Here is an 18,724-nt window from a genome sequence, read left to right as displayed (position 1 = left end):
AAGAACTATCCATTTTTCTAAATTTATCAAAGTCCAACCATGCCTCATAGGCGCTCAATAAGTCATTTTCATATAAATTTTATCCATATATTTCAAGACTTTGTCCAAACCTCCTTCATCATCCAAATGACGAGCCTCTAGCTCCGAGAACACTTTACCCCTGTTCTTGCTTCTGGCAGGAAGCAAAAGTGCAAAGGCCATTCCTTGTTTCCTTTTGGGTATAGATGTAACCCATGTCCAGATATCAACTTCATTCTTTCATTGATCGTAAGGTTCGGCTTCACAAAACAGCGGTGGAAAATCATATCCTGATACCTTACACTTGGTTTCAGTCATTTTTCTTCCCCCAAAAAATTCCAAATACAGCTTTCTCAAAAGAAAAGCTCCAATTCTGATTTCCTGCTTGTAAGCAAATCTTAGTGTCGAATCTTCACTTTCAGGCAACCATTCTCTGCTGCCAATGTTAGAGAAATCTCCAAGCCGGTTTGTGAAGAAGACACTGAGACTAGGATGCTTTGGTGTAGATTGTTTATTGCTTGTCACAAAGCTTACTTCTGCTCTCCAAACACCACCACCAGCCAGTGCTGGCTGGCTCTTTATTTATACACACACTGGAATACAATTAACTAATTAACACCCAACACCAGTTCACCCTATTATCTTGAACTACCAGGTATTTATCATCCATTAACAGAACTTCAGACCCTAACAGATAGATATAAACTATTTCCTCTGGTGGGCGAGTCCAGAACAGGGGAATGTAACCTTAAAATTAGAACCAGGCCATTCAGTTGATGACAGGAAACTTCACACAAAGGGTTGTGGAAATCTGGAACTCTTTCCCCGCCCCACCCACCCTCCGCTGTCTGAAACTCTGTTGAGGCTGGGGGTCAATTGAAAATTTCAAAATTGAGATCGCTAGATTTTTTTGGGGTAAGGGGATTAAGGGATAGGGAACCAAGATGGGTCAATGGAGTTAAGATACAGATTAACCTCATCTCATTGAATGGGCCTCCTCCTCTTATGCCAGAAGCCTCTGATCCCAGTGCCTTCAACAGTTCAACCAGGAGCAAGCCTAGCAGAGGGTGCATGGCGCACTGAGGGCAAGGATGTGTCCGGAATCAGTAAATTGTGAGGAACCATTTAGGAACACAGGTCTGCAGTGTGACAGCAAGTTGGATCGATGTACTTGCTTCTCATTAAATAACTCTCAGCACTTTGAGCCAGTGAATGAGGGAACAGTGATATATTTCCAAGTCAGGATGGTGTGTGATTTGGAGGTGAACTTGCAGGTGGTGATATTCCCATGAGTCTGCTGCCCTTGTTCTTCTAGATGGTAAAGGTCACGGGTTTGGAAGGTGCTGTCGAAGGAGCCTTGGCGAATTGCTGCAGTGCATCTTGTAGATGGTACACACTGCTGCCACTGTGTGCCAGTGGTGGAAGGAGTGAATGTTTAAGGTGGTGGTTAGGGTGCTGATCATCCAGGCTGCTTTGTCTTGGATGGTATCGAGGTTCTTGCGTGTTGTTGGAACTGCACTTGTCCAGGCAAGTGGCGAGTATTCCATCGCATTGCTGACTTGTGCCTTGTTGATGGTGGACAGGCTTTGGGGAGTCAGGAGTTGAGTTACTCGCTGCAGAATTTCTGGCCTCGGACCTGCTCTTGTAGCTATGGTATTTATATGGCTGGTCCAGTTAAGTTTCTGGTCAGAGGTAACCCCCAGGATGTTGATAGTGGGGGAATTCAATGATGGTAATGCCATTGAATGTCATGGGGAGATGGTTAGATTCTCTCTCGTTTGAGATGGTCATTTTCTGGCACTTGTGTGGCACCAATGTTGCTTGCCACATATCATCCCAAGCTTAAATGTTGTCCAGGTCCTGCTGCATGCGGCCATGGACTGCTTCAGTATCTGAGGAGTTGCAATTGATACTTAGCGCTGTGCAATCATCAAACGTCCCCACTTCTGACCTTATGGTGGAGGGAAGGTCATTGATGAAGTGGCTGAAGATGGTTGGGTCTAGGACACTACCTTGCGGGACTCCTGCAGTGATATCCTGGGACTGAGATGATTGGCCTCCAACAACTACAACCTTTGTGACTCCAGCCAGTGGAGTCTTCTCCCCCGATTCCCATTGGCCTCAATTTTGCTAGGGCTCCTTGATGCCACATTTGGTCAAATGCTGCCTTGATATCAAGGGCAGTCACTCTCAGCTCACCTCTGGAAATCAACTCTATTGTCCATGTTTGGACCAAGGCTGTAATGAGGTCTAGATCTGAGTGGTTCTAGTGGAACCCAAATTGAGCATTGGTGAGCGGTTTGCTGCTTGACCGCCTTGTTCACAACACCTTCCATCACTTTGCTGATTTGATTGAGTTTTATGAGGTGACCAAGAGGGCAGGGCGATGGATGTTGTCTACATGGACTTTAGCAAGGCCTTTGACAAGGTCCCACATGGTAGGCTGGTTCAGAAGGTTCGAACACATGGGATCCAGGGTAAACTAGCAAATTGGATACAAAATTGGTTTGGTGATAGGAGGCAGAGGGTGGTAGTGGAGGGTTGTTTTTCAAATTGGAGGCCGGTGACCAGTGGTGTGCTGCAGGGATCGGTGCTGGGCCCTTTGTTGTTTGTCATATATATTAATGACTTGGATGTGAATGTGGCGGCATGATTAGTAAGTTTGCAGATGACATCAAAATTGTTGGTATAGTGGACAGTGAAGAAGGTTGTCTAAGGTTACAACAGGATATAGATCAACTGGGAAAGTGGGCAAGGGATTGGCAAATGGAATTTAACACAGACAAGTGATGCATTTTGGGAAGTTAAACCAGGGCAGGACATATACAGTGAATGGCAGGATCCTGGGGAGTGTTGTTGAGCAGAGAGACCTTGGGGTGCAAATACATAGTTCCCTGAAAGTGGCAACACAGGTAGACAGGGTGGTGAAGAAGGCGTACGGCATGCTTGCCTTCATTGGCCGAGGCACTGAGTACAAGAGTTGGGACGTCATGTTACAGTTTTTTTTTTAAGAGATACAGCACTGAAACAGGCCCTTCGGCCCACCGAGTCTGTGCCGACCATCAACCACCCACTTATACTAATCCTACCCTAATTCCATATTCCTACCACATCCCCACCTGTTCCTATATTTCCCTGCCACCTACCTATACTAGGGGCAATTTATAATGGCCAATTAACCTGTCACCCCGCAAGTCTTTGGCATGTGGGAGGAAACCGGAGCACCCGGAGGAAACCCACGCAGACACAGGGAGAACTTGCAAACTCCACACAGGCAGTACCCAGATTTGAACCCGGGTCGCTGGAGCTGTGAGGCTGCGGTGCTAACCACTGCGCCACTGTGCCGCCCCAACGTTGTACATAACGTTGGTTAGGCCGCAGTTGGAATACTGTGTGCAGTTCTGCCGCACTACAGGCAAGATGTGATTAAGCTAGAGAGGGTGCAGAAAAGATTCACCGGGTTGTTGTCTGGTTTGGAGGGCTTGAGTTACAAAGCGAGATTGGATAAGCTGGGTCTGTTTTTCCTGGAGTGAAGAAGGCTGAGAGAGGGGATATGATAGAGGTATATGAAATTATGAGAGGCATAGATAGGGTAGATAGCCAGAGTCTGTTTCCCATGGTAGGGGTGACTAAAACTAGAGGGCAGAGATTTAAGGTGAGAGGGAGGAGGTTTAAAGGGGATCAAAGGGGTAAATTTTTCACACAAAGAATAGTGGGTATATTGAATGAGCTGCCTGAGGAGGTGGTGGAGGCAGGAACTGTAGCAACATTTAAGAGGCATCTGGACAGGTACTTGAATGAGCAAGGCATAGAGGGATATGGAATTCATGTAGGCAGGTGGGATTAGTATAGATAGGCATTATGGTCAGCATGGACGCGGTGGGCCGAAGGGCCTGTTTCTATGCTATACAACTCTACGACTCTATGATGATTGGCTGGATTGAATTTGTCCTGCTTTTTGTGGATAGGACATACCCAGGCAATTTTCCACCTTGCCAATAGCTGCCACTGTTGTAGCTGTACTAGAACAGCATTGCTAGGGACGCGACTAGATCTGGAGCACAAGCCTTCAGTACTACACCCAGAATGTTGTCAGGGCCCATAGCCTTTGCTGTATCCAGTGCCTTCAGCTGTTTTTGATATCATGTGGAGTGAATTGAGTTGGCTGAAGTCCAGTATCTATGATGGTGAGAGCCTAAGGAGGAGGTGAGATGGATCATCCACTTGGAACTTCTGGCTGAAGATGGTTGCAAATGCTTCAACCTTGTCTTTTGCACTGATGTGCTGGCCTCCCCCATCTTTGAGGATGAGGATGTTTGTGCAGCGTCCTCCTCCGTTTAGTTGTTTAATTGTCCACCACCATTCATGACTGGATGTGACAGGACTGTAGACCTTTGTTCTGATCCATTTGTTGTGGGATCACTTGGCTCTGTCCATTGTATGCTGCTTCTGCTGTTTAGCTTGCATGAGTACTGTGTTGTAGCTATCTTGGCACCTCATTTTTAGGTATACCTTGTGCTGCTCTGGCATGCTCTCCTACACTCATTGAACCAGTGTTGGTCCCTGGCTTGATGACGATGGTAGAGTGAGGGATATGCTGGGCCATGAGGTTACAGATTGTGATAGAATGTAATTCTGTTGCTGTTGATGCCCCATATGGTCAAATGGATGCCTAGTTTTGACCACCTAGATCTGTTGAGTTTATCCCATTTAGCACGGTGGTAATGCCACACAACACGATAGAGGGCGTCATCAGTGTAAAGTTGGGACTTCATCTGAACAAGGACTGTGTGGTGGTCCCTGCTTCCAATACTGTCATGATCAGATGCATCTACGAAAGGTAGATTGTTGAGTACGAGGTCAAGTATGTTTTTCCCTCTTGGTGGGGTTCTCACCACCTGCCACATGCCCAATCTGGCAGATATGTCCAACAGAACTTGGCTAGCTTGGTCAGTAGTGGTGCGACTGAGCCACTCTTTGTGATAGATATTGAAGTCCCACGTCAAAGTCCCCCATCCAGAGTACATTCTATGCCCTTGTTACCCTCAGTGCTTTTTCCAAGCAGTATTCAACATTGAGCACTGATTCACCAGTTAACAGAGGACAGTAGGTAGTAATCAGGAAGTTTCCTTACGCATCTTTGACCTGATACAATGAGACTTCATCGGGTCTGGAGTCAATGTTGAGGACTCCCAGGACCACTCTCTCCTGACTGTATACCACTGCTGGTTTGTCTGTCCTGCTGGTGGGACAGGACAGACCCAGGAATGGTGATGATGGAGTCTGGGTCATTAACTAAGGTATGATTCGGTGAGTATGACATGTCAAGGCTGTTGCTTGATGAATCTGTGGAGCAGCTCTCCCAATTTTGGCACAAGTCCCCAGATGTTCGTGAGGAGGACTTTTCAGGGTCAACTGGGCAGGGTGTGCCTTTGACATTTCCGGTGCCTAGATTGATGCTGGTTTAGTCTGTTCAGTTTTATTGTTACAAACAGAAAGCTCACAGTTGTGATGTAAAGCAAGCTGGAAGGTGAGGAAAGGGGGCTGGAACTGTACTGACCAAATATATATCTCACTGTCACTCAGGGAATGAATTACCTGGAAGATCACGTTCGATTGGTCCATCGTGATTTGGCAGCAAGGAATGTCCTGGTGAAGAGTTCAAACCATGTAAAGATCACGGACTTCGGGCTAGCCAGACTTCTGGATATTGATGAAACGGAATATCATGCAGATGGAGGAAAGGTAAATACTGCCTGCTGGACTCGACACACTGCACGTGCAACACCTCAATTTAACTGTGCTGGAGAAACAGAGGCAGTGTCACACTGGAACATCCTGAGCTCAGACTCTGCCGCTTGACTTGAGGAGGCCTCGCACTCTGCACTGAGTCTCGAAACTTAAGCATTGAAATTCTAGAGATAATTAAGGAAGACCATGCAGAGTCTGAGAGTTTCCACCCCAGCCCTTATTCTCTTTGTTGATTAGAGTTGTCCGAGCTCAGTGTGTGCCTGAAGATTCATTACTCATTCTCTGTACATCCTTGTTTTTGCAGCTGGTGTGTTTCGGTTTGCAATGACCAGGGTCATAGAATGTCCACACTTCCTCCCAGTGAGTCAATGACCTTAGGTTTTCAGAATGTGAAGTGATTAATCTGATCTGCTGCTCTCTTAGGTTCCGATCAAATGGATGGCATTGGAATCTATCTTGCACCGAAAATTCACCCACCAAAGTGACGTCTGGAGCTATGGTATGTAAACAGCCTGCTCACTGTGACATCTCGGTGCCCAAACTGGTTGTCAGTATGTACACACAGAGGTGGTAACATGAGCTTCATAGGGCTCCACCTGCCCTGACCCCAGTCGGGCAAGAGGAATAAACATGAGGGAGTTCTAACTGTGAATCCATCAGTCTTAGTCTTGTGGCATTTTGCGGGGAGGTAACGACCAGGTAGGTTTCACTCACGGTGGGGGTGCTGGGTGGGCAAGGTATGCACACTGAGTATGGAACTGCTGTGTCTGGGTATTTGAGTGCACTGAGGGAGGTCTCTCCAGGTTGCAGTCTGTCCACCACATTAAGCAGGAATGTCCTTGTCATCTGTGTCATGCAGTGGAGTGACACAACCTTCTGGCTATCTGTCTGCAGGTGTAACGGTGTGGGAGTTGATGACTTTTGGAGCTAAGCCGTATGATGGAATCCCAGCTCGAGAGATCCCTGACCTGCTGGAGAAGGGAGAGCGTCTCCCTCAGCCTCCAATATGCACCATCGATGTCTACATGATCATGGTTAAATGTAAGTTGGAAACCTGGCACGCACAACACAGGACGCCCGCTCACAGCATTCAGCACAACACACCCAATGTGGGGAAAAGGAAAGCCCCACCCGGTGTGTGACTGAGCCCCTGGGTGGAGATGAGGTCCACCCATCTGTACCTTTAATAAAAATGGATTTAATACAAAATAACCACTCTGCTAAAAACAGAAAGTGCTGAAAATACTCAGCAGGTCAGGCAGCATCTGTGCGGAGAGAAACAGAGCTAACGTTTCAGGTCTGTGAACTTTCATCAGAACTGGAAAAAGTTAGAGTTGTAACAGATTTTAAGCAGGTAGAGAGGCAGGGAAAGGGGCAGGAAAGAACAAAAGGGAAAGTTCTGTTATAGAACATAAGAACATAGAAAATAGGGGCAGGAGTAGGCCATTCGGCCCTTCGAGCCTCCTCCGTCATTCAATATGATCATGACTGATTGTCCAAACTCACTACCCTGTTCCCACTTTCTCCCATTACCCCTTGATTCCTTAAGCCCTAAGAACTATATCTATCTCTTTCTCGAATATATGTAATGATTTGGCCTCAACTGCTTTCTGTGGTAGAGAATTCCACAGGTTCACCACTCTCTGGGTGAAAAAATCCCTCCTCATCTCAGTCCTAAATGGCTTACTCCTTATCCTTAGATTGTGACCCCTGGTCCTGGACTTCCCCCGTCATCGGGAACATCCTTCCTGCATCTAGCCTGTCCAGTCCTGTTAGAATTTTGTAGGTTTCTATGCGATCCCCTCTCATTCTTGTAAACTGCAGCGAATACAAGCCTAATCTCTCTTTATACGTGAGTCCTGCCATCCCAGGAATCAGTCTGCTGAACCTTCGCTGCACTCCCTCCATAGCAAGAACATCCTTCCTCAGATAAGGAGACCAAAACTGCACACAATACTCCAGATTTCAAAAATCCATCTACCTCCTCCTTAAATACATTTATTGACCTAGCCTCCACAACTCTGTGAGGTAGAGAATTCCAGAGATTCACCACCCTCTGAGAGAGGAAATTCCTTCGCTTCTCAGTTTTAAATGTGTGCCCCCTTATTCTGTAACTATGTCCCCTAGTTTGAGATTCCCCACCAGTGGAAACATATTCTCAACATCTACCTTGTTAAGCCTTCTTAAAATCTTATATGTTTCAATCAGATCACCTCTCATTTTTCTAAACTTCGATGAATAAAGGCCAAACCCGTTTAGTCGTTCTTGATAAGACAACCCCTTCATTCCAGGAATCAGCCTAGTGAACCTTTTCTGAACTGCCTCCAATGCTAGTATAAAAGCAAAATACTGCGGATGCTGGAAATCTGAAACAAAAACAAGAAATGCTGGATTCACTCAGCAGGTCTGGCAGCATCTGTGGAAAGAGAAGCAGAGTTAACGTTTCGGGTCAGTGACCCTTCTTCGGAACTGACAAATGTGTCAGTTCCGAAGAAGGGTCACTGACCCGAAACGTTAACTCTGCTTCTCTTTCCAATGCTAGTATATCCTTCCTTAAATACGGGGACCAAAGCTGTATGCAGTACTCCAGGTGCGGCCTCACCAACACCCTGTACAGTTGTAACAAGACTTCCCTATTTTTAAACTCTAACCCCCTAGCAATAAAGGGCAAAATTCCATTTGCCTTCCTAATTACTTACTGCACCTGCATGCTAACCTTTTGTGTTTCATGTGCAAGAACACCCAGATCCCTCTGTACTGCAGTATTTTGTAGTCTTTCTCCATCTAAATAATAATCTGCCTTTTTATTCTTCCTACCAAAGTGGATGACCTCACACTTTCCCACATTGAACACCATCTGCCAAGTTTTTGCCCACTCACTTAACCTATCTATATCCCTTTGCAGATTCTTTGTGTCCTCATCATAACATGCCTTCCCACCTATTTTTGTATCGTCAGCAAATTTGGATACACTACACTCTGTCCCTTCCTCTCAGTCATTAATATAGATAGTAAATAGTTGAGGCCCTAGGACCGATCCTTGTGGCACCCCACTAGTTACGGCTTTCCAACCTGAAAAAGCCCCATCGATCCCGACTCTCTACATTCTGTGTGTCAATCCTCAATCCATGCCAACACATTACCCCCAATACCCTGAGCTCTTATTTTGTGCAATAACCTTTTATGTGGCACCTTATCGAACGCCTTCTGAAAATCCAAATACACAATATCTACTGGTTCCCCTTTATCCACTCTGCTTGTTATATCCTCAAAGAACTCAAACAAATTTGTTAAATATGATTTCCCTTTCATAAAACCGTGTTAACTCTGTTTGATTGCATTATGTTTTTCTAAATGTCCTACTATTTCTTCCTTAAAAATGGATTCTAGCATTTTCCCAATGACAGATGTTAAGCTAATAGGGTGGAAGGCAGGAGAGATTAAATGACGAAAGGGATGTTGGTAATAAGACAAGTAAAGAAGCGGAAATGGGTTTAGAGGAGGTGTAAATGGCAACAGCAGAGTAGTTGCAAACAGTTAAATAAAAGCAAAATACTGCGGATGCTGGAAATCTGAAATAAAAACAAGAAATGCTGGAAATACTCAGCAGGTCTGGCAGCATCTTTTTGATTTTTGATTTAGATTTGATTTGATTTAGAGATACAGCACTGAAACAGGCCCTTCGGCCCACCGAGTCTGTGCCGACCATTAACCACCCATTTTATACGAATCCTACACTAATCCCATATTCCTATCACATCCTCACCTGTCCCTATATTCCCCTACCACCTACCTATACTAGGGGCAATTTATAATGGCCAATTTACCTTTCAACCTGCAAGTCTTTTGGCTGTGGGAGGAAACCGGAGCACCCGGAGAAAACCCACGCAGACACAGGGAGAACTTGGAAACTCCACACAGGCAGTACCCAGAATTGAACCCGGGTCGCTGGAGCGGTGAGGCTGCGGTGCTAACCACTGCGCCACTGTGCCACCCTGTGGAGAGAGAAGCAGAGTTAACGTTTCGGGTCAGTGACCCTTCTTCAGAACTGTTGCAAACAGTTGCCGTCCGAAATAATAGGGGCAGAGATTATGATATGAAATTGCTGAACTCAATGTTGAGCTCAGAAGGCTGTAAAATGTCTAGTCGAAAGATGAGATGCTGTTCCTTGAGCTTATGTTGAGCTTCATTGGCACAGTAGGAGGCCGAGGACAGAGGTTGGGGTGTCAATGGTTAATTAAAATTTCCACAGGCTTTGCAATCAAGTATCTACAGAGGATTACCGAAGTGTAATTTTGCCAACACGACAGTAATGTGTATCCTCTCTTGCCCAAGGAAAGTAAGTTAGCAGATACAAATATCGGAACAAAACTCAACCGTGGCTCAGAGGCAGCAGCTACACTTCAGAAAGTTCTTTGTTGGTTGTGAAACACTTAAGGACATCCTGAGGGAGTGAAAGGCATTGAATAAATGGGAGTATTTGCTTTCTTTACACACTCACTTCCAGGCTCTGAGGGTTTTCCAGAGGGGTGGATGCCAGCTCCTGAAGCTGTGATTGACAGTATTTTCCTGATTGTTTTATTAGGCTGGATGATCGACTCCGAATGCCGACCAGGTTCCGAGAATTGGTGACGGAGTTTACAAAAATGGCCCGAGATCCCCCACGATATGTCGTAATCCAGGTGAGCATGGGCGAGGGACAGACAAGATCCTCTGGTCGAATTGTTGCACAGAGTTAGCTGTTCTCACACACTCTCTCACTCACTCACACTCTCTCACTCACACTCTCTCACTCACTCACTCTCACTCACTCACTCACCTCACTCACTCACTCTCACTCACTCACTCACTCACCTCACTCACTCACTCACCTCACTCACCTCACTCACTCACTCACTCCCCCCCCGCCTTCTCTCCCCCCCGCCCTCTCTCCCCCCCGCCCTCTCTCTCCCCCCGCCCTCTCTCCCCCCCCCGCCCTCTCTCTCCCCCCCCCGCCCTCTCTCTCCCCCCCCGCCCTCTCTCTCCCCCCCCCCGCCCTCTCTCTCCCCCCCCCCGCCCTCTCTCTCCCCCCCCCCGCCCTCTCTCTCCCCCCCCCACCGCCCTCCTCTCTCCCCCCCCCCACCGCCCTCTCTCTCCCCCCCCCGCCCTCTCTCTCCCCCCCCACCGCCCTCTCTCTCCCCCCCCGCCCTCTCTCTCCCCCCCCCCCGCCCTCTCTCTCCCCCCCCCCCGCCCTCTCTCTCCCCCCCGCCCTCTCTCTCCCCCCCGCCCTCTCTCTCCCCCCCGCCCTCTCTCTCCCCCCCCCGCCCTCTCTCTCCCCCCCCCCCGCCCTCTCTCTCCCCCCCCCACCGCCCTCTCTCTCCCCCCCCCCGGCCTCTCTCTCCCCCCCCCCGCCCTCTCTCTCCCCCCCCACCGCCTCTCTCTCCCCCACCGCCCTCTCTCTCCCCCACCGCCCTCTCTCTCCCCCCCCGCCCTCTCTCTCCCCCCCGCCCTCTCTCTCCCCCCCCGCCCTCTCTCCCCCCCCCCGCCCTCTCTCTCCCCCCCCCGCCCTCTCTCTCCCCCCCCGCCCTCTCTCTCCCCCCCCAACCCTCTCTCTCCCCCCCCCCCGCCCTCTCTCTCCCCCCCCCGCCCTCTCTCTCCCCCCCCGCCCTCTCTCTCCCCCCCCGCCCTCTCTCTCCCCCCCCGCCCTCTCTCCCCCCCCCGCCCTCTCTCCCCCCCCCGCCCTCTCTCCCCCCCCGCCCTCTCTCTCCCCCCCCCGCCCTCTCTCTCCCCCCCCCCGCCCTCTCTCTCCCCCCCCGCCCTCTCTCTCCCCCCCCCGCCCTCTCTCCCCCCCCCACCGCCCTCTCTCTCCCCCCCCGCCCTCTCTCTCCCCCCCCCCGCCCTCTCTCTCCCCCCATCCACCCCCCCCAATCCATCAAACCTGCTTTGCCATTCCAAGCTAATCATCTACCTCTACGTCATTTTTTCCATTATCCCCATATCCCTTGATGTCATTAGTATCCAGAAATCTATTGATTTCTGTCTTGAACATGCTCAATGATTGAGCTTCCACTGTTCTCTGGGGTAGAGAATTCCAAAGATTCAGCACCTTCTGAGTAAAGAAATCCCTCCTCATCTCAGTCCTAAATGGCCTACCCCTTATTCTGAGACTGTGTCCCCTGGTTCTAGACTCACCAGTCAGATGAAACATTCTATCTACATCTACCCTGTCGCGCCCTGTAAGAATTTTGTAAGTTTCAATGAGATCACCTTTCATTCTTCCAAAATCTGGAGAATACAGGTGCAGTTTCCTCAATCACTCCTCATAAGACAATCCCGCCATCCCAGGGATTAGTCTGGTGAATCTCTGTTGCACTGCCTCTATGGCAAGTATATCCTTCCTTAGATTCTCTACCACGGAAAGCAGTTGAGGCCAAACCATTAAATATATTAAAGAAAGAGTTAGATATAGTTCTTGGGGCTAATGGGATCAAGGGATACAGGGAGAAAGCAGGAACAGGTTACTGAGTTTGGATGATCAGCCATGATCGTATTGAATGGCGGAGCAGGCTCAAAGGGCGAATGGCCTACTTCTGCTCCTATTTTTGTTTGTTTCTGTAAGGAGTTGAAGACTGTACACAATACTCCATATACAGCAGTCTCACCAAGGCTTTATACAATTGAAGCAATACATCTTTACTCCTGTACTCAAATCCCTTTGCAATGAAGGTCAGTATACCATTTACCTTCTCAATTGCTTGCTGCACCTCCATACTAGTTTTTAGTGACTCATGAGCAAGGACACCCAGGTCTCTTTGAGCATTAATTCTTCTCACCATTTAAGAAATAATCTGTTTTACTGTTTTTTTCTACCAAAGTGGATCACTTCACACTTATTCACATTATATTCCTTATGCCATGTTCTTGCCCAGTCACTTAGCCTGGCCAAATCCCCTGAAGCCTCCTTGCATCCTCCTCACAACTCACATTCCCACCTAGTTTTGTGTCATCAGCAAATTTGGAAATATTACATTTGGTCCCCACATCCAAATCATTTGTATAGATTGTGAACAGCTGTGACCCCAGCACTGATCCTTGTAGTACCCCACTAGTAACAGCCTGCCATCCTGAGAATGACCCGTTTATTCCTACTCTCTGCTTTCTGTCTGTTAACCAATTCTCAATCCATAGCAGGATGTTACCCCCAATCTCTGTGTCTCCCCCCCCCCCACCTCCCGCTCACTCTCCCGCTTTGTCGTTCTCCCTCTTCCTCACTGACTCGCTTTGCTCCCACCCCCCACCCCCCCAACTCATTTTGACAAGATGTGAGACAGAATTAATTCTGCTTCCGTTATATTTGTGTGCTGAAGGTGGCTGAGCTGATGTGTTGGAGACCTGATCCCTGTGTTCCCCTTGTCTTGCTGTAGGGTGATGAGCAGATGGTCCTTCAGAGCCCCACTGACAGTAAGTTCTACCGCACCTTGCTGGAGGATGAGGACATGCAGGACCTGATCGACGCTGAAGAATATCTGGTACCACATCAGGGGTTTTTCAACACTCAGCCCTGCACGCATTACAGGAGCAGAATGTCATCTTCCAGAGTAAATATTTGTAACAGTGTTTAACCCAGCTCCTTTTATACCAGTTTGAGACACCTAGACCAGGCTCCTTGCGTCACAGACAGCCCCTGTCCCTTCCAGTCTGGGGCTTAGTAGTGGAGATCTGGATAAGATGCAGGTGCTTGTGTGTTCTGAGTTCAAAGGAAGCCAAATCATGGAGCATTATTCCAAACCTTGTCACAGACACCACATGGAAATGGCAGAGTCTGCAGGACATTGACTGAATTCCTGGCTTCGGTCTTGTGTTTGATCATGGAAACTGTACATGTGCCTGGTATAATCGGCCAGGCTGAGCAAGTGTGAGGTGTGTTCTGGGTAATCAGGCACAGGATCTGCCTCAGCTTTTCGTTTGTTGGCTGTGCCCAGCTCGCAGGGGAATTGCTGTTAAACAGCTGGTTGTAGCACAGGTGGGCTCAGCAGGCTGAGGCCATGGCCTAGCCCTGCTCTGTGTCCCTGGGTTTGTCAGTTTATGGATCAATTTGACCAGTCAGATTACTCCAAGTGAAACCAGAGATGTGTGAATCTGATGTCCCAGGGGAGCAACATTTGGGGATTGTACGTGTGAAGCGAAACTCCAGCAGGGAGATTACTTTGGGAAGGATCTGTATTAATTGAGCCATGAAGCCTCCCCCAACAGCAGTGCTGGGTCCCTGCAGGGCTGAGCTGTGCACATGCGTTCCGGAGAAAGTCAGCATCAATCCAGGGCTGCGGCTGGGGCTACGATTGACCTTTGCACTTCTGGGTTAGAGAGGGTCAGAGGTGGCCATCCAGAGGGAGGCCTGCTGGGAACTTAATGTGTGGGTGTTGGGTGAGGAAGATAGTAAATTGGATGGGCTGTGATATCCTCCACAGTCAAATATCTTGGTGACATTCAGGGCTTGCACATGAACAGTAGACCTTGGTGGGAGGCAGCACCTATGGGATGGTACGGCAGGCAGAGTTGGCACCTGTAAGGGAGGAATGTTGGGTGACTCAGATTAAACATTTAAATGAAGCTGCTGTGAATGCTCTTAATATCAGCGGCCGACAGATTGACTGTCCCTCTTCCTGCTCTGTGTTCTCGGACCATTGACACCTCATGCTGTGTAACTCCAACTCCTCAACCACCCAGTGCTTCCGATACAAACCATGCTGAAGCTTATTCAGTTCTTCAGTGAGTGTGAGGTAGAGTTAGTGCCCTACAGGTATCAGTTGGCAACAGGCGGTGCGAACACAGTTACATCACTAGTTAGTGTGAGCTGTACCCAGCCCCGAGTCTGACAGGCTCTTATTTTGTTTCCCCATACAGAGTGCAACAAGTGTGGCAGAGGTTGAAGGTCAGGGATCAGAGGCTACACAGGGTTCCAGCCTGACCCATGGTGCTTCCCAGCAACCAGCTGCTGCCAGTGCGGATACCTACGCTGATGCGGACAGTTCAGGATGTAGAGGAGCGCCCTGCTGCACCATCGGAGAGGACAGTATCACACAGCGATATAGCTCGGATCCTACAGTTCACCTGACTGATGAGGGAGAGGGTGAGGTGGACAGTTACATCTCACTGGGCTCCAATCACACTGAATCAGGTGAGAACCAACAGCTGTAAATGTTGGTGTTTGTTCCGTTTCTCATCGACACCAAAACCCCGCTGTTTATCCTTCACGTGTCAGCTCAGAGTCAGTGGCCATTTAACCATGTGAGGCTGATGCTGTCTCGCCCAACATTCACACTGTGCGACGTTATTGTCAGAATGTGCAGAGATTTATTCTACCTGCGGCCCCCCCCCCTGCCCCGCCACCCCCCAAGACTCAGCGGCTGGGGTCAGCAAAGCCTGGGGCTGCGGTCGGGAGCTGGTGGTTTTGTGCTGCCTGGTTCTGTGCCAGGGTAGATGGTGTGCTGTATCTGGGCGCCACCATCAAGGTGCGACTGATACCCAGCTGACAGCAGGGGAGTGACTTGGACTGTTTGGTGATTTTCCCACTCTGAGGTGCCCAGACCAATGGTGCTGCCCTTCCACTGACCCTAGAGCCAGTCCCGGAGAGAGTGACCGGGAGCCAGTCCTGGGGGAGATTGACCAGGAGGGGGTGCCCAGGAGCCGGTACAGGGGAGGGGGTGGCCGCGAGCCGGTGGCTGCGAGCCGGTGCCAGGGAGGGGATGGCCAGGATGGGGTGCCGGGGAGGGGCTGGCTGTGAGCCGGTGCCGAGGAGGATGTGCCAGTGAGCCGGTGATGAGGAGTCGGTGCCCGGGAGCCAATGCCGGGGAGAGTGACCGGGAGCCAGTCCTGGGGGAGATTGACCGGGAGGGGGTGCCCAGGAGCCGGTACCGGGGAGGGGGTGGCCGCGAGCCGGTGCCAGGGAGGGGATGGCCAGGATGGGGTGCCGGGGAGGGGCTGGCTGTGAGCTGGTGCCGAGGAGGATGTGCCAGTGAGCCGGTGATGAGGAGTCGGTGCCCGGGAGCCAGTGCCGGGGAGAGTGACCGGGAGCCAGTCCTGGGGGAGATTGACCAGGAGGGGGTGCCCAGGAGCCGGTACCGGGGAGGGGGTGGCCGCGAGCCGGTGGCTGCGAGCCGGTGCCAGGGATGGGATGGCCAGGAGGGGGTGCCGGGGAGGGGCTGGCTGTGAGCCGGTGCCGAGGAGGATGTGCCAGTGAGCCGGTGATGAGGAGCCAGTGCCGGGGAGGGGGTACCCGGGAGCTGGTCTTGCACGGTTTGGGAGTTGTATCTCCTGGTGACACCTCCACCTGGCTTTGTTTCTAATCATTGTCTTTTGTTTCTTGACAGAATACATAAACCAGCTGGAAGAAACCTCGTCTCTGGACCGAGCCGGAAAACCCGAGTTAGTCGCTCGAAGCAATGCTGGGAACGGTCCCCTGATCCCCAACAGTCCATTCAGAAACACAGTGGAAAATCCCGAGTACCTGACTCACCAGAGTCTGGTGTCGGGGGACAAGGATTTGCCATTCGATAATCCTGATTACTGGGTCCAGGATCCTCAGAACAGGCCACAGCCTGGGAATACTCTGTGCCTGACCCCTGCTGCTTCCCAACCAACACAACCCAATGGATACATCCGTGTAGCGACGGCAGAGAATCCTGAATATCTTGGCCTTTCTGAAGTCAGCAGTGCTTAAACAGGCAGCTTCCAGCTTAACAGGCTCTCACCCTGACACACTACCAGCAAATTGAGCAGAAATCGAAACCGTAAGGTTGTTGAAAGCAGAAAGGCTGGTCTTCTGTGTCCAACAGCATCAGCAGAAAGACAGCTTGTTGCACTCATCACCTTAGTGAATCTCACTGTGAACAGGCTCCTGGTGAGTGAGAAGTTTGTTGGTGCCACAGTTTCTGTCCGGAAATCTTCCATGAGTGTGAACGCCATTCCTGCTGAATTGGAGCCCAGGTTAACCGGCAAAGCTCATAATAAATGTAGCGCTAGAAGTTTGGGTGAAGTGGCAGCCAATCCCAAGCCGGTCTAGGCCGGTGAACAAATGCTTTCGGATGTCAGCAGACCACCTGTTAACAGTTTCCATGGAGACCTGTTGGATTAAATAACTATAAAACCTGTTTGAGAAAAGCACAAAATCCAATTTCTGTTTGAGGAGCCCTGAGGATTCAGTAATGATCTGGATGGACAGAATTTGCAACAGCTGCTCCACACTGAATCCCACATTTTACATCTGTTTGAGGCAACACTGGGAGTCTCAGTGATGCCCCTGAGGGGCACTGACACTCCCCCCCCGTGTGCCCCCAGGCGCTGAACCCTTCCCCCCCCACGTGTGCCCCCGGGCGCTGAACCCTTCCCCCCCACCCGTGTGCCCCCAGGCACTGAACCCTTCCCCCCCCGGGTGCCCCCAGGCACTGAACCCTTCCCCCCCGGGTGCCCCCAGGCACTGAACTCTTCTCCCCAGGTGCCCCTGAGCGCTGGCCCCTCCCGGCACACTTTGGGGAGGGTTGCTGGTTGGTACGGAACCCTCAGTCTGTTGACCTTTGACCTTCCCGAGTCACTGGGAGTCTGGGAATGGGTGATCACACAACTAACAGTTAAGAATTCTCGTGCCCCTGATTGATTAATGGGCGAGTCTGCTGATGGGCAGAGAGGAGAGGTTCCTGATGCCCACTTGGGAATGAAGGGGAAAGGTATGGCTCAAGGGTGAGGCTGGGAATATGGTGTGTGAGCTGCCAATGACCAGCGTGGAATGTGAATATTCCACCCAACGACATTAAAAGGAATTGATTTTTTTTTAAATGAAGTTTATCGTATGTGCAGCGGAGTGTTGGAAAAGAATCTGTTTTCTGTTTGGACAAAGTTGCAGGAATGTCTGGGTGCTGAAGTTTTTGACTTTTCAATCCATTTCATCAGTTTTTTTTGTATATTCGATTATGGGGATATAGTTTTGTATGTTTGAAAGAAATATTTTTTCTAGAAGTATCGATTGATGTGAATGTTTTAATAAGAGCACTTTTACTAGTTTGAGGGAAATGGTTTGATTTATATTGTGATTACAGTTGATGCTGGAATTGTAACTGGCCCTGAACCCTGGGCACTCACTCCGCTGGCTGTCAATATTACTGCATTCTGACTGTTCCCAGCCTGGAATCTCTCAAAGCCACTTTGGTCAATGGAGAGTCAGGAAGGAATGATTGAACCGATAAACTGATAGACATACTGTAGGCCCCAGTTCTTTAATTAGGCTTCAGTGCAGTCCAGTGCAGTAATGGGGATTTTTTTCCTATCCTATGGTTAGAGTTGTATTGTGATTGTGAGCTAGTGGTTCTGAGGAAGACTGGCCTAATTCTGTGTGTTTACTGAGCATGCAGGAGGTGAGAGAGGCTCGTTAATCCTCAGCATAGATGAGGGTGTCACAGTCACACACTGACAGAGTCACCTCGTGCCTGGAGAGTGCGATCAGACTCAGTCCAACTGCAGCCCTTATGGGTGAAAAAGAGTCATATAGGGAGCAGTGGGCAGTTGTGCAGTCTGACTGTCTGAAGTAGCTGTGATTTTTTGCCCACAGGCATTGTATATCTCTGAATCTGGATCCCACAAACATTACATGTTAATAAATCTCACTCTATTTTTAAATCTTTCTTATTTCATTCTCAGGTTCAGAAATTCCATTTTATTACACCAGAGACGCTCCCTGTTTGGAGCTTTTTATATTTCCAACTTTAATTTCTTTTTCTTTCTCGCTCATCGTGGAATTAAAGGGGTAACGTGGAGACAAAATTGGGTACGAGGCAGAAAGGGGTGACCAGTAATTTTTCAAATTGGAGCAAAGCGTAGTGTAAAAGTTCCAGGAAGTTAGGATAAAAATTATAAATCACTGGTTAGGCCCCAGCTTCAGTATTGTTTAATTCTGGGCACCATACTTTTGGAAGGATGTTAAGGT

At 49.4% G+C, this 18,724-nt stretch overlaps 1 protein-coding gene across 1 annotated transcript in view; it reads left to right on the top strand.

Moving 5' to 3' along the window:
• LOC137348262 (receptor tyrosine-protein kinase erbB-2-like) overlaps positions 1-18,417 on the top strand; it is an 89,720-nt gene extending 71,303 nt beyond the window's left edge. The window contains 8 exon segments of the mRNA XM_068013691.1: positions 5,605-5,763; positions 6,193-6,268; positions 6,664-6,810; positions 10,355-10,381; positions 10,384-10,451; positions 13,173-13,346; positions 14,653-14,926; positions 16,119-18,417. Coding sequence (XP_067869792.1) covers positions 5,605-5,763; positions 6,193-6,268; positions 6,664-6,810; positions 10,355-10,381; positions 10,384-10,451; positions 13,173-13,346; positions 14,653-14,926; positions 16,119-16,468 — 1,275 coding nt within the window. The 3' untranslated portion in view covers positions 16,469-18,417.
• Positions 18,418-18,724: the final 307 nt, after the last annotated feature.

The sequence above is a fragment of the Heterodontus francisci genome, chromosome 33, assembly GCF_036365525.1.
Source record: "Heterodontus francisci isolate sHetFra1 chromosome 33, sHetFra1.hap1, whole genome shotgun sequence".
Taxonomy (NCBI): Eukaryota; Metazoa; Chordata; class Chondrichthyes; order Heterodontiformes; family Heterodontidae; genus Heterodontus; species Heterodontus francisci.
The sequence above is the reverse complement of the archived record's forward strand: the minus strand, read 5'-3'. Positions and strand labels throughout refer to the sequence as shown.